This window comes from Pogona vitticeps, chromosome 12 (genome assembly GCF_051106095.1).
Source record: "Pogona vitticeps strain Pit_001003342236 chromosome 12, PviZW2.1, whole genome shotgun sequence".
Taxonomy (NCBI): domain Eukaryota; kingdom Metazoa; phylum Chordata; class Lepidosauria; order Squamata; family Agamidae; genus Pogona; species Pogona vitticeps.
Genome location: NC_135794.1, coordinates 23,619,290 through 23,632,069, shown reverse-complemented (window position 1 = coordinate 23,632,069; position 12,780 = coordinate 23,619,290). Strand labels below are relative to the sequence as shown.

The following is a 12,780-nucleotide window of genomic DNA, read 5'->3' as shown; positions in this document are numbered from 1 at the left end:
CCTTTCCGAGGTCGGTAAATTGAGTACCTGGCTTGCTGGGGGCAGGAGTGCAATGGATAGCCTGCATAATTAACTTGTTAACCACCCAGAGTATGCTTTAAGCACTATGAGACGGTATATAAGCAGCATGCATTTTTTTAAAAAAATCTTTCTTTGTGCAAATATAGACAGTTAACAACCGGACCTGCCAAAAACCAACGGGGTTGCTTCAGATACCATAAGGAGTCGTCAACGGTTTAGAAGATAAACTTTAATAGAAAGCAAGTGTTGGACGCGGTCCTCCCTTTTAAACTCACACAAGACCAGGAAACTCTCGTTCCCCACTTCGACATCAGGAAGGGCCACCGTGAAACAGAGAGGTCTGCTAAAACAGTGGAGGCCAGAATGGATAGTCATAATTTAATATCAGCTATTTAAAAATATCTGAGTGACAACAGAAATCCAACTGAAAAGAAACCCCAGTGGAGGGGGGGAAAAAAAAGAGGTTTTACTAAAACAATCCTGCTCCGTCATTGGGAGTTGTAGCAAGAAGTGTCCACATGTTGTTTAATACAAGGCATGGAGTTAACCCAGAGCCTGGGTATGCAATATCTTGCTTCCCCTATGGAAAGCAAGCATGACAGAAATGTAGAGGGGTTGTGACATCTTCCAGCGTTTCGCTGCTCCTGTTCTGCACGGCCCTGACAAACTAGCTGCTCCCGGTTTACTGTGCTAGGGCAAGATGAAGAAAGGAAGGGACCCAGACAAGTTACTTTTGGGGACGATTAACTTCCCCTTTCCCAGTCGGCATAGCCGGGGAATTCCAGCGACCGACGTCCCAAGAGTAACTTTTCGAAACTCTGAGAAGAAGTTTGAAATGCCAGCTACTTTCCTCCTGGGTGAACCCATGCTCCCCTCCCAAAAACAGGCACGCAACCCCCGTAGGTCGGAAACTACCAAAACATTATTTTGCAGCAATACCACAAATAATATTAATGTTGCTTCGGCAGCTGCTTAGTCCTCAAGAAGCCGTCTCTCAACTAGGTCCCTTGGCTGGGATGGGTCCCAGGCTCACAAGGAGGATGATGGTGAGGAGGGCAACCTGCGTACTAAATGTTTGTGGACTGCAGCTATCATCCGTCATAGTCAGCACAGTTAACAGGGGAATCCCAGCCCAACGTCAGCTGGAGGGCCACGAGTTGTTCCTTCTTGGGAGACAGTAAAATCTTTCACATCCATGGGGAACAGAGTTAAGCCATTTTGCAGTGTGCATGTGTGCGTGCATGCACATGTGCATGCAAGGGAGGAGTGACTAGCTAATAGAGAAAGACAGGTGTGATGACCACAGCTTTCTGTTTGGACATTTGGAGGCGATTAGAAGCAGATCTAAATACAACTGGGATACCACAGTTGAATTGAGAAGCATCTTGTATTTTCCCTCTGGATAAAGCGGACAGGATTTGGCTTTCAGGCTGACAGAATGGAAGCAGAAGTCATCCGAGAGATTATTACCACAGGCTAGTGAATGTTTGGGAGACAGTTCTTGCCACCCTCTGATATCCTAACTTGACACCTGCTTCTGCTCTGAGTCCTTTGTGATTTTTCTTGTTTGGGGGGGAAAGGCATCTTCTTCGGTCTTGAATCACGTTCCCGGAGTTCCCATGTGGCTTGCCTGCCTGAAGCGGCCAATTTTCAGTGGATAAATCAGGGAGCACCATCTCAAAGGTCCGAGAACCTTCCGCATCTGGTCAACATCCTTTCTCTGCTACATGATGGGACAACTGCGACTTTCGTTTTGCTGCAGGGAGAGAAGAGCAGGTGATGCCCAGCTCCCTTGGGAGGAGGTACAGTATGCTCTCAGGACCCCACGATCAGGCTCTTGAGCCATGTCTTGCTATGCTAGGTTTACAGATCTAAGCTGGTGTCTGAGGCAGAACTAGGGGAGAGTGACCCCTCCCTCCCTCCCTCCCTTCCTTCCTTCCTCTCATCCCTCTCCTCCCTCCCTCCCTCCCTTCTCCTCATCCGTCCCTTCTCCTCATCCGTCCCCTCCCTCCCTCCCTTCCTTCCTTCCTCTCATCCATCTCCTCCCTCCCTCCATCCCTTCTCCTCATCCGTCCCCACCCTTCCTCCCTTAACTTCTTCCCTTCCTCCCTCCCTCATCAGGGAATGAACAACAGTAAAGTTTTACCATGTCCTGAGAAGTACTTGTCCTCAGGACAGTTTTGGGTGCAGTGAAGGTCTTCCCCCAGGCAGAAAGCAAGGCAAATCTCAGCTATTCCTTTCCGCCAGCATTGGGGAGCTCACCTGAGGCACCTACCTGACCGTGCAGCTCCGTCTCTTCTTCGTCAGCAGCCTCTTCCGCTTCTCCGTCCCCTTCTCCTCTGTCCACGCAAGTAACTTTTCCTTCTGCTGTCTCCTGCAAGGAAAATGACCCCCTCCGTTGAGAGCAGGACCCATTGCGGAGTCTCACGCAGCGTGAAGGGCAGGCTGGGTGGGACTTACTTTGCCCTCTGCATTGAGAAGGGTGATGTTGATGTTCTCGCCGACTCCCCAGGGCTGCGGGGATTTCCAGACGTGCACACCGGAGCCTGGGCTAGAACCTTCTTGGGCACTCCAGATCTTCAAAAGAGAGAAGCATCTGATCGGAAATCCATCAGCATTACAAACAGGCAGCCGCTCCCTTACCATCCAAGCAGGCGCTCATCTGGAAGGGGTTTTGCACTGGCAAATTGGGAAGGGCGGGGGCTCTTTATGACACTCCCCAGTGCTGCCCTATCCACTCAGAAGAGTCCTCTTGTCCTATAAGGGAGAGTCCAGACACGGAATTGGTGCACATCCACTATGAAGCGTCAGGTCTTTTGTAAAGATTATGGCTCTGAATTGCCTATTCAACACCAAACCATCATCAATGCCTGCAACAGGTGTAGCTTGCCACAATATACCCTTTCTGGGGGAAACTTGATTCCCCCCGCCCCAGCTGTTGAGAGGAGTGCAGCTAATCTCAGAGGGGATAATGAAGTGCAGGGTTGAGATAGTAGATTATGATGATGAGAGTCTTTGCTCTCCAAAAAGTCCCAGTGTAATGTCAGTGTAATGTCAAAATAGTGTGTGAGGGGGTTTTCCCCCCTTCCAAAAAAGGTCTACGTTTCCTTTAAAAAAGCAAGAAAACGAATGAGACATTTTCCCTCCCCCCCCCCCGACTCACTGTAACGACTTGACCAGCCTGAAGCGTAAACCGAGCAGGAAACTGATACATCACGTCACATTCATTCCCGCGCTGCCTTCGGATGGTCCACCCTGTGAGCAACTGGTCCTGTAAGCCAAACAGTGTGTAAGACAATGGGTGGATTCGGGAGGTTTCCCCCCTCCTTGCGGCGACACCTCCACCAACGAGGCACGGTACAAGACCACCCCCGGGGGGTTCTTGAGCGGACGCCAAAAGCTGCTCCTTCCTGCGTTCAGCCTAGAACCCAGATCACCAGAGCCCTGTGCCTGCACGTTCTGCAGGAAGATCCACAGCACCGCACCAGCTTGGGCCTTCTAGAGAAAGCGTATCCATCGTGCGGGGCTACTTAGGGCTGAAACTCTACCTGGCCCCCTCCAAGGCAAAGCTCCCTTCCCATGACAAACCCCCAGCGTCTGAGAGCTGGGGAGAGTGATTGGAGATACACAAGCCAGTGGGAACGAAGAGGGTGGCGACTCAGTAAATAAGCATCCTTAAAGCCTTGGCAAAACCATTCTCTCCCTTGCTCTGAAACTGCCCTACAGAGAACCAGCAACCCAATTAGGTAGGTAGGTTAGTAGGGAGGGAGGGAGGGAGGAAGGAAGGAAGGAAGGAAGGAAGGAAGGAAGGAAGGAAGGAAGGAAGGAAGGAAGGAAGGAAGGAAGGAAGGAAGGAAAAGAAAGAAAGAAGAAAAGAAAAAGAAAGAGATCGATCCCTTGGGAGGATTGAAGAGGGCCACCTATTTGTCTGAGGTTATCAGCATTTAAAATTACCTTGTCTGAATTGTTTTTAATTCGGATGAATTTCCCTTCGGGGTCAATGTCTTCGATGGAGATGCTCCCTGAAGAGGAAGCCCGCTGGACCACTTTGGAGCTCACGTTGTAGACCCGCCTTTTGGGGAACACCCGTTTCCTTTTCCTCCCTTGCAGGAAGAAGCGGGGACCCTGATGGACGGCGGTGTGTGCCCCACCACTTTCTGAGGATGTTCCACACAGTTTTAAGCTATAAAAACAAGCCAGATTTCAAACGGGGAGGTCACTTCTATGCGCCGACCAAACAGATTCTGGGAAGACTTGTTCTTCAACCCTTTTGCCGTAGCCAACACGACACGGCATGGAAGTCAGATCTGTGTCGTTTGCAGGTTCAAGAAGGTGACCCAGAAGGAAACTGCACATGATGCTCAACACGTTATGTTTCTGGACCTCACTTTCACCCATAACAACCTTGTAAGGTAGACCAGATTATAGCGAAACTGTATGTGCGATTAGAGCTAAAGATGTCATTGACCTTTTATGGCTTAGAAAGAATTCGAACTTGGATTTCCCAAGGGTCAGACCAACCCTCAAATCATCCTGGCTCTCAAAAGCTGCTCTTCGGCTCTTCCCCTCCCCTCCCAAACCCACCCCCTTCTTAAAGGCAGTTGGATGGCATTTCCAAACTCACCGCTTCTCCTCTCCTTCCAGCATAGCCCGGTAGGCACTGATTTCAAGATCCAAAGCCAGCTTTACATCCAGGAGATGCTGGTACTCTTCCAGCTGAGCTTGCATCTGCTGCTGGATCTCCGCCACCTCCTTCTCCTTCTCAGCCAGACGCCTCGCGGACGAGTCCCGTTCGTGATCGGCCGTCTTTTGCAGCTCCCACACTTTGGCTGCAAGGTCTCTCGTCTTCTCTTCCAAAGCGCCGTTCTAAAATTTCAGATCAATGGTTTCCTATTAGCCAACACCGCCAGTTTGAACAGGGAAACTTTTTAAAGAGAAGGACGTATATTATAAAGACATGAAGAGGAGCCTGATCCCTCTCCAGGATGACTGCTGGCAGCCCCTCTTTTTTTACCTGCAACACCAGCGTCTCAATTCTCTGCTTGGATTCAGCAAGTTCCTCCAGAGCCCGGTGGGCAGAATCGCTGTCTACGACTGCAGAAAGTTGGACATTTTCAATCTGGGGAAACATCAGTTCAGAAAGCCAACTTGCACCGTGTACTTTGATTTGGACAGACTCTGACATGCGTCAGTAGATAATTGTTCCATTCAGTGCAGAAAGCAGCGCCCTTCTTTGGAGCCTTAGCTACACCGAGTCTCAACAGATGGCTAGGTTTATGATAATATCCCAGATAAAACCTTTCTTATTAGGTTGAAACGTTCCACTACTCCTCCAAGTAGCTTCTTCAGTCTGAGGACAGTGGGCCGGAGAACCCTGAGAGATCTCTCCTCCACGTTGGTTTCCTTTCCCCTACTGAGTTCATTGAAAACTTATTCCTAGATAAACACATACGAGAACTGTGATTATGTCAGGCATGGTTAGATGGATAATTTTCTCTACTCTGGCCTTCACGGTTGATATTTTACACCTTCTGGGCTCTAAATAGGCAATGCAGGGCTATCCTGCCATTTCCAAGCATCCCTGTTTTTATTTCATGATGATCAGTGCCAAACGACAACAGAATGTTGCAGCGCAACCCTAGTCTAGTTGAACCCCAAGGAGGCGGGAGCATGGTTTACCATCCTGGGGTCAGGCAAATTTTCCGCAGCCAGATACCCAAACCACTGAACTTTCCAGCCAGCCCTGTTTTCATCAGACACCTCTTTTCTCCCCTTCTCTCAGATAATGAAGAGGACATCCTTATAGAAAACAATGAGGGGGGGGGGAATCCAGGATTTTTAGCCCAAGCCGTGACTGCACAGCAGTAGCAGCAATAAGCTTGACCACTTACTTTGGCCTGAAAGTTCCTCTCCATCTGATCTTTATACTCCTGGATCTGTTGTTCCTGCTCCTTTCTGAGCTCTTGAAGGGCATTCAACAATTTACTCTCCAATTCCTGCTGCTGGCCAGATTGAATTTCTTGAATCTTACTCTGGTAGAACTGTTTCTTGCTCTTGAGCTCCTAAGAGAAGGAAGACAGGACTTAACAGGCTAACACAACACGAGAGTACAGTTGGCACTGAATAAAACAAAACCAGAGTTTTCAAAAGCACACACCATTGCTTTCAGCTCCAAAGACTGACTGCCTGTCGGTCTGATTCTGAACATGTGTAACATCTTGCTTGGAGACAGAAATCTGAGGACTGTGGAGGCTTGGGCATCTGTGACCTTGGAGGTGAGCTAGCTGCAGTGGTGTCCCAAGGTTGGTTCCCCAGATGTTCTTGGACTGCAACTCCCAGAAGCCTTCGCTGCTAGCTGTGCTGGCCAGGATTTCTGGGAACTGCAGCCCAAGAACCTTTGGGAACCCCAGGTTGGGAACCATTCAACTAAGGATTTGAGATCTTTGTTTTGGCTACCTTTTCTTTCTTAGCAAAGTCATTACTTGGGCCATGTCCCATAGAATGGATGCAAGTTCTCCCAAAAATCTCAAGATAGAAAACAAGACATGTAGAAAAAGAGAGCCTGCCATTTCTCCTGCTCAGATTATTTTTACTCAACAGATAAGCTTATTGATCTTTAACCTTCACAACATGCATTTTTGCATTGATTTCAATAAAGGGCATCAACTGGACTGTGCAAAGTTTAAGAAGACAGACATGACCTACGCCTTGGTGGAGGTTCTTGAGAAACGCGACTTGGTCTTGCAAAGTTTTCACTTGGTTTTCCAAGTCTGTTCTTATCAACATCTCATTTTGCAGTTTGGTTTTTGAATCATTCACTGTCTCCTTCAGCTAGAAAAAAAAAGAGAGAGATTTCTCAGCCAACTTCAAGTTAACAAGACTAGAGTGTTACCCTTAAGTTACAGCCATCAGCTGTTTTCTGAACAGTCTGTTCTGCTACAGTGATCACACTACAGCCAGCCAACATATTCCAAGCTGGTCCTCCTTCATCGCTTCCCAACTGGCCTGTGGAAAGAGGGAAGGCAGCAGGAAATCTGGAAGACCAAATAGGAGATGAACTGGTTTCCTAAAGGAAGCCACCGGCTTGAGTTTACAAGAGCTGAGCACTGAGAAGAGGAGATCACTCTTTCATAGGATCATCATGAGTTGGAGGCGACTTGACAATGCATAACAATAACAACAACAAACTGTGTTTCCATTTAGTCTATCAGCCTACGGGAAGGTCACTGGAGTTCCTATGAGTTTAAGTTGTGTGATGCCTTGTTTGGCTGCTTTTAAAAATACAATATTGTCCATCTAATGCAGCCTGTCTGGGGACAATGCCAGTTGTATCCCAACACATTCGAGGAGTCTCAGGGTAGGGCAGGATGCTCTATTCCTTCACACGCTACTGGTTAGAAATCAGAAACAAGCTAACTTGCAAAAAACAACCTAGCATAAATGTTAACATCAACTGAGATAATAGACAGGCTGAAGTCGATGTACTTCCACAGACTTGCAAATTCCTGGCCGTGCAGACAATGCTTTGGAACCACACATCTCATGCCAGGGTTCCTTGAGAGATTCAGGATGACAGCCAAGTTGCAAGGTTCAGGGTTTAAAACTGGAGAGGGTTAATGGAGCCAGCATTCCAGCTGGAGGCCCCCTGAACAGCTGGTGGCCAAGTTGTCACCTGCGTTTATGAGATACATTCCTGGCTGACGGCTCTTGATAGCTGGATCCCCCCCCCCTTCATGCCTTTCAAGCGGGGCAAAAGCAGACATTGGCTCACCCTGTTTAAGCATGATGTCATCTGCAACTCTTTTGTCTGTGCTTTTGACAGAGGGAGTAACAGAGAGAGAGATCCAAAGAGCAAAAGCAGGCGTTATAGACAGCTTGTCATTTAGGAGAAAATCGGTCAGAACAGGAGGCATTTGCATCTAGTTTTCTGGACTAGAAGTTCCAAAAGTCGTCACACAGCCTTTTGAGAACTGTAGTTCAAAAATACAAATTGGTGAATCCCTATGGTCGAAGGTTAAAGCAGGAGCTTCTCTCACCTGTTGGAATCTGCAAACCAGCATATTTTTTTTTAAATGACTGATCTCTAAGACCTCAACCCCAGAACAGCTTTAAAGTAGAAAAGGGGACTTCCTGTAGGGTTCTGGAAGCACAACCCTTCATTTTGGGAGTGAATTATTAGTACTGGCAATGGAGGGTTCACTAGGATGCCTCCCCCCCACCCAACATAAAGCTAAAACAGATGCATCCCCTAGAAAATCAAGGAATACCTTCACAGGTTCAGTAGGACATGTTAGATTTTATGAGCAGTTCCTTACAGAAGTGATTTGGTCTTCTGACTCGCGAAGACTGGTCTCCAGGCTTTGCTGTCTACTCAACGAGGTGGACAACTCGGCGTCTTTGGAGTTGAGTAGAGTGTCAAGATCTCTGATGCGATCGAGAGCCAGGCGTAGATCATTCTCCTTTTTTGAGCACCTGCAAGGAAGTCAAGGAGACAGCGTTGCATTTTACAGACACAGTATAGTTTATCAACCTCTCTCCGAAGTTTCTTCAAATCCAATGAAACAAAGATATGTTGACTTTTTCCAAGAGATCGATGACAAAAAATAAAAAATAAAAAAATAAAAATCTAAGAAAGCGAACACAAATATAGGAAGATGCAATAGGGAGAAGAGAGGGGACATTTCACATCTTTAATTGGCCCATATTCCCATGGTTCTTACGGGTGTGACATAAATAAATAAGATATAAATGACTTGCTGTTCACCTCCAAGTAAATAAATGTTACATAATTCATGCTAATTACTCTGCTCACTAACGACAGCAACATTTGCTTCGGGAGAAGTTTCCTTCCATACAAATTCCTTTTACAGAGGGGCTGCAAGTTAACTAATTATTGCGTTTTCCCACAAGCACATTCCCTCCCTCTGAAGAGTCAAATTATGAGATGGATTCCTAATGTAGCACTGAACACCGCCTATGTAAACAAGAAGGCTGCTTTTAAGTATAGTTGTGAATCCTTTTCGGGTTTATATTTTAGGTTTTAAATCCTGGTTTACTGCATAGAAGGGACAACCTAACAGGAGGAACATGGATCGTTTCACAATAAAGTCAACTCCGTTCTGTTTTGCTAGACAAAAAAAGAAATTCCTTGGTTCTTCCATTCTAAAGGGGTCTGGGAGGATCACCTAAGTGGAAAGGAAAAGGAAATTAAGACATTTCAAAGAGAGAGCCGGTTTCAGCCTAGGCGGCGCGGGGGGGGGGGAAGTGTGTTGTGACACTGTAAGGAAAGCAGGAACTTTTGTGGATACCACCGGATGCATCAGAGGTGAGAAGGGAAGCCAAAGGCATCCATCAATCTCCCTGCTCAAACCCCTTCCCTTCCAAGGGGCCCAAAGAACATGGGGGCCGGCCCTGCCCAGAGGCAGCGGCGCATCTAGGGCAAACCACGGGGGTGGGGTGGTGTTTCCCCCCCCCATCATCCGGACACCCATAACCAACCTCTGGAGATGGGCAGGAGCGGCGGAGGGACTGTCGGCTTGCTGGAGCCAAGCCACCAGGCTGGTTTAGGGCAGCGCACGACCCCCCCCTCCCCAGGCGTGCTTGGGCTAGAACTCCCAGGAGGCTTCCCCACCGCCGGCCGGAATCTCCGGGAGTTGCAGCCCGAGGGCCTCTGGGGACCCCCCAGGTGGGGCAGCCCGGCTTTCTCTCTCTCGCCCCCCTCCCCTCCCCTCCCCTCCCCTCCCCGGGCGCTCACCTGGCCCGCAGCTGCCGGTGGTCTTGGCGCAGCGCCTCGAGCGCCACCTGCAGGGAGGCCCGCTGGAGGGCTTGCTGGTCCAGCGCCCGGCGCGCCTCGGCCAGCTCCCCTTCGTAGCGGCGGCGCAGGCGGCTCGGCTCCCCGTCCTCGTCCTCGCCGGGCCCGGGGCGGAGCAGCGGCCGCGCCTCCTTGGCCCGCACGCGCTGGATGTAGGCGGCCAGGCGGCCGTTCAGCCGCCGCAGCTCCGCCGGCTCGTCCCGCAGCCGGCCCCGGCCCAGCCTCGGCGAGGAGGCGAAGGAGGCGAAGGACGGGGCCAGCCCGCTGTCGCCGGCCGAGGGCGGCGTGGACGGCCCGGCCGTGGCCATCGTCGGGGAGCGGCGGGCGGGAAGGGCCGGCCAAGGGAGAGGACAGGCCCGCGGCGGCGGCGGCGGCGGCTGGAGCCTGCCGGGAAGCCGGCGAGGGAGGCCGGCACCCTCTTCTTAAGGGGCCAGAGCCTCCCCTCGCGCCCTTGCCCTCCGGCCCGGAGCCCCCCCCCCAAAAAAAACCTCTCACTCCTTCCTGGCAGCGGGGCCGGGAGGTTGGAGGGAGCTCTTTTTTTGGGGGGGGCGGGGGTTTCTTCCTTGGGTGCCCGCCGGTGGTGCCAGGCCGCCCGCGATGGCCCCGCGTTATCTTTTCCTCCTGGGTCTCCGGGCCACCTCTCCGATTGCCAGCGGACGGTCCTTCCCTCCCTCCTTTCTGCGGAATGGTCAGAGGGCTGGGCTGTTTGTTGCTGGGTTTTGTGTAGCCCCCCCTCCCCTCCCCTCCCCAGTCCAAATCAAGTCAAATATGTATCTGTGGTGCGTGATCGGTAGTCCACGAGAAACAGGGTCTGGGCCGGACGGTAACCTAAGTCCGTCAAATAAACCCGGTTGATTGAAACTTCGCAACCCTTAGGCTGCCCAGCCCCTTTGCCCTTGGAGGCTAAAGTGGAAGGATGGCTGGCGTCCCCGGCTCCCCAGTCCTTCATAAGGGGAGGAATCAAAGGGCCACAGAATGGCAGAGGTGGGAGAGGGGGCGCGCCAAAATCTCTGCCGGGGCGCAAATCTACCCCTCGAACGTCCGTGACCAGGGAAAACACCGCCCCTGCCTTCTGAAGCAGGACCTCCGGCGATCAGAGGGCCCTTTTCCTTAGGAAATGCTTCCTCATGTTTAGTCAGGATCTCCTTTCCTCTGAGGTGGATTCATTGGCTTGGATCCTACCTTTGGGAGCAAAACTTAAGTTGCTCTACCTCTAGAAATCTGTAGGTTTCCGAGCTACCTGCTGGACGGCACATCCACCCAACCTTGCACATAAGAAAATGGAAAGGCTCAGAAACGTCTGCTCGTTTTGTATCCCTTTGCGGGGGGGGGGGGGAGGAGAGAAGAGAATTCCCCAGATGCTTTTGAATGGAGGCTTTGCATAGAGCCTCAACCCTGGGTGGGCGGAAGGAAAGGGTCCCCCCCCCATAATATCGGCAGGCCCGTCGCGGCCAGATTTATATGCTGGCATACTTGCTGTGCTGTGAGTAAACAGTGTAATTTGCTCCCCTTGTATGTGGCTGATTCCTTGGTTTATTTAAAGCAGAAGTGGAGAATTTCCATGCTTACATTCCGCCAGGAACTGATTTATATTTATGCAAATGTGTTTATTTATATCCTGAAAAGTACTCATGTATAATAATAACAACCTTTGAACGGCAGAGCTGGAAGGGACCCCAATGGGTCATCAAGTCTAGCTTCTCTCGAAGAGATACCATGGGGGAATTGAACTCCCAACCTCTGGCTTCGCACCCAGGTTTGTGTGTGTGTGTGTGTGTGTGTGTGTGTGTGTGTGTGTGCGCGCGCGCCTTTTGTGGTCCTTCCTCCAAAGCATATGGAACGGGCAAGTCTATCTGGACCAAACTCTGGGGCAGGCTTTGCCAGCCACCAGCATCCTTCCTCTTGAACCCAAAGAACTATTGGTTCGAGGCATGCTCGTTGGTTGGAACAAGCTTCGCCCTAATTTCCCTCCTCTCTCTCTCTCTCACTCTTGCACGCTGTGGGGGTTATCCCATTCATAAGAGTTGGCAAAAGTTGCTTTTCATGCCCCTCCCCCGCCCACAAACCCTGCAAGCGGCCTTTTCCATTTTCAGGGTTGGCCAAGAGCAAGACAATGGCTTTTTCTGGGGGTGGCGAGCTTTGTTTTCTGCATCCTGCAGGCAACCTTTTGCACCGGCTGTGGCTCTTTTCGGAAGCCTGGCGTGGGCATCTCTCTCTCTCTCTCTCATCCCATCGGTGCCCTTCCGTAGCATGAGGAGGACACGATGAGCTGGCCGCTCAAGCGTCGCAGCTGGCCATGAGTGGGTGAGCAGAGCAAGCCTCCTGCCGAGGGACTGGTGATGTATAGCAAGCCTTGGCGGCCAATACATTCTTTCCCTTCATCTCCCGTGGCCGAAGACAGCAGCACCTGCTCCCACGGCGCTTTGGGAAACCATTCCGAGGCCCATATGCAAGGGGGGGGGCTTTGATGTCTTCTCGAGTGCTGACAAATCCGGGCCGCGTGTTGCAATAAACGCAGCTCGGCGTTGTCTACATTTCCTTGGAAAGCAAGTATTGTACAGATATCTTCGGTGAGGTTGGCGTCCAAGTGGAAATGCAGAAAATTGCAGCCTGGGGTCGCTTTGAATGGGAGCCCACAGGATTTTTTTTTTTTTTTGGGGGGGGAGAAGAGTTAAAAACTTTTTGGTTTCAAATCTCAGCTTTTAACAACCACTACAGCTCACCATTAATGCTGCTAGAGAAGGAGACGCGGAGGAAAAACTAGGAAAAGAAAACAGGAGAAAGAGAGACAAGACCATTTGCACATTTTATAGCCTTGGAATTAGATCAATAAGATGTGAAATGGAACCAAGTACCCAATTCAGGAGAAAAAAAAAAGGACTCTCAGAGCCGAGGAATATTTAGTATGTTTTACTTGTATAATTGGTATTACGTCTAGCATTTCATTC

At 50.3% G+C, this 12,780-nt stretch overlaps 1 protein-coding gene across 2 annotated transcripts; it reads right to left on the bottom strand.

The window, feature by feature from the left end:
• Positions 1-235: 235 nt before the first annotated feature.
• On the bottom strand, positions 236-10,155 carry LOC110077295 (lamin-B3). 2 transcript variants are annotated; one of them, XM_072981591.2, is made up of 11 exons: positions 9,776-10,155; positions 8,337-8,493; positions 6,727-6,852; positions 5,913-6,083; positions 5,036-5,140; positions 4,646-4,887; positions 3,976-4,204; positions 3,185-3,292; positions 2,482-2,598; positions 2,297-2,395; positions 236-1,777 (listed from the first exon to the last, which is right to left on the bottom strand). In XM_072981591.2, the coding sequence occupies exons 1-11, from the start codon at positions 10,138-10,140 to the stop codon at positions 1,745-1,747; spliced, it is 1,752 nt and encodes a 583-aa protein (XP_072837692.2). In that variant the 5' UTR covers positions 10,141-10,155; the 3' UTR covers positions 236-1,744. The 2 variants fall into 2 exon arrangements, with proteins under 2 accessions (XP_072837692.2, XP_078237278.1); XM_078381152.1 differs by having other exon boundaries at positions 1,390-1,777; positions 2,284-2,395.
• Positions 10,156-12,780: the final 2,625 nt, after the last annotated feature.

Excerpts from the sequence above, each read along its gene's own strand:
- LOC110077295 (XM_078381152.1), bottom strand. The coding sequence starts at position 10,140 with ATGGCCACGGCCGGGCCGTCCACGCCGCCCTCGGCCGGCGACAGCGGG. Across the intron at positions 4,205-4,645 it reads CTGGAAGGAGAGGAGAAGCG|CTTAAAACTGTGTGGAACAT; the intron begins GTGAGTTTGGAA and ends TTGTTTTTATAG. Across the intron at positions 2,396-2,481 it reads TTCTCAATGCAGAGGGCAAA|GAGACAGCAGAAGGAAAAGT; the intron begins GTAAGTCCCACC and ends TTTTCCTTGCAG.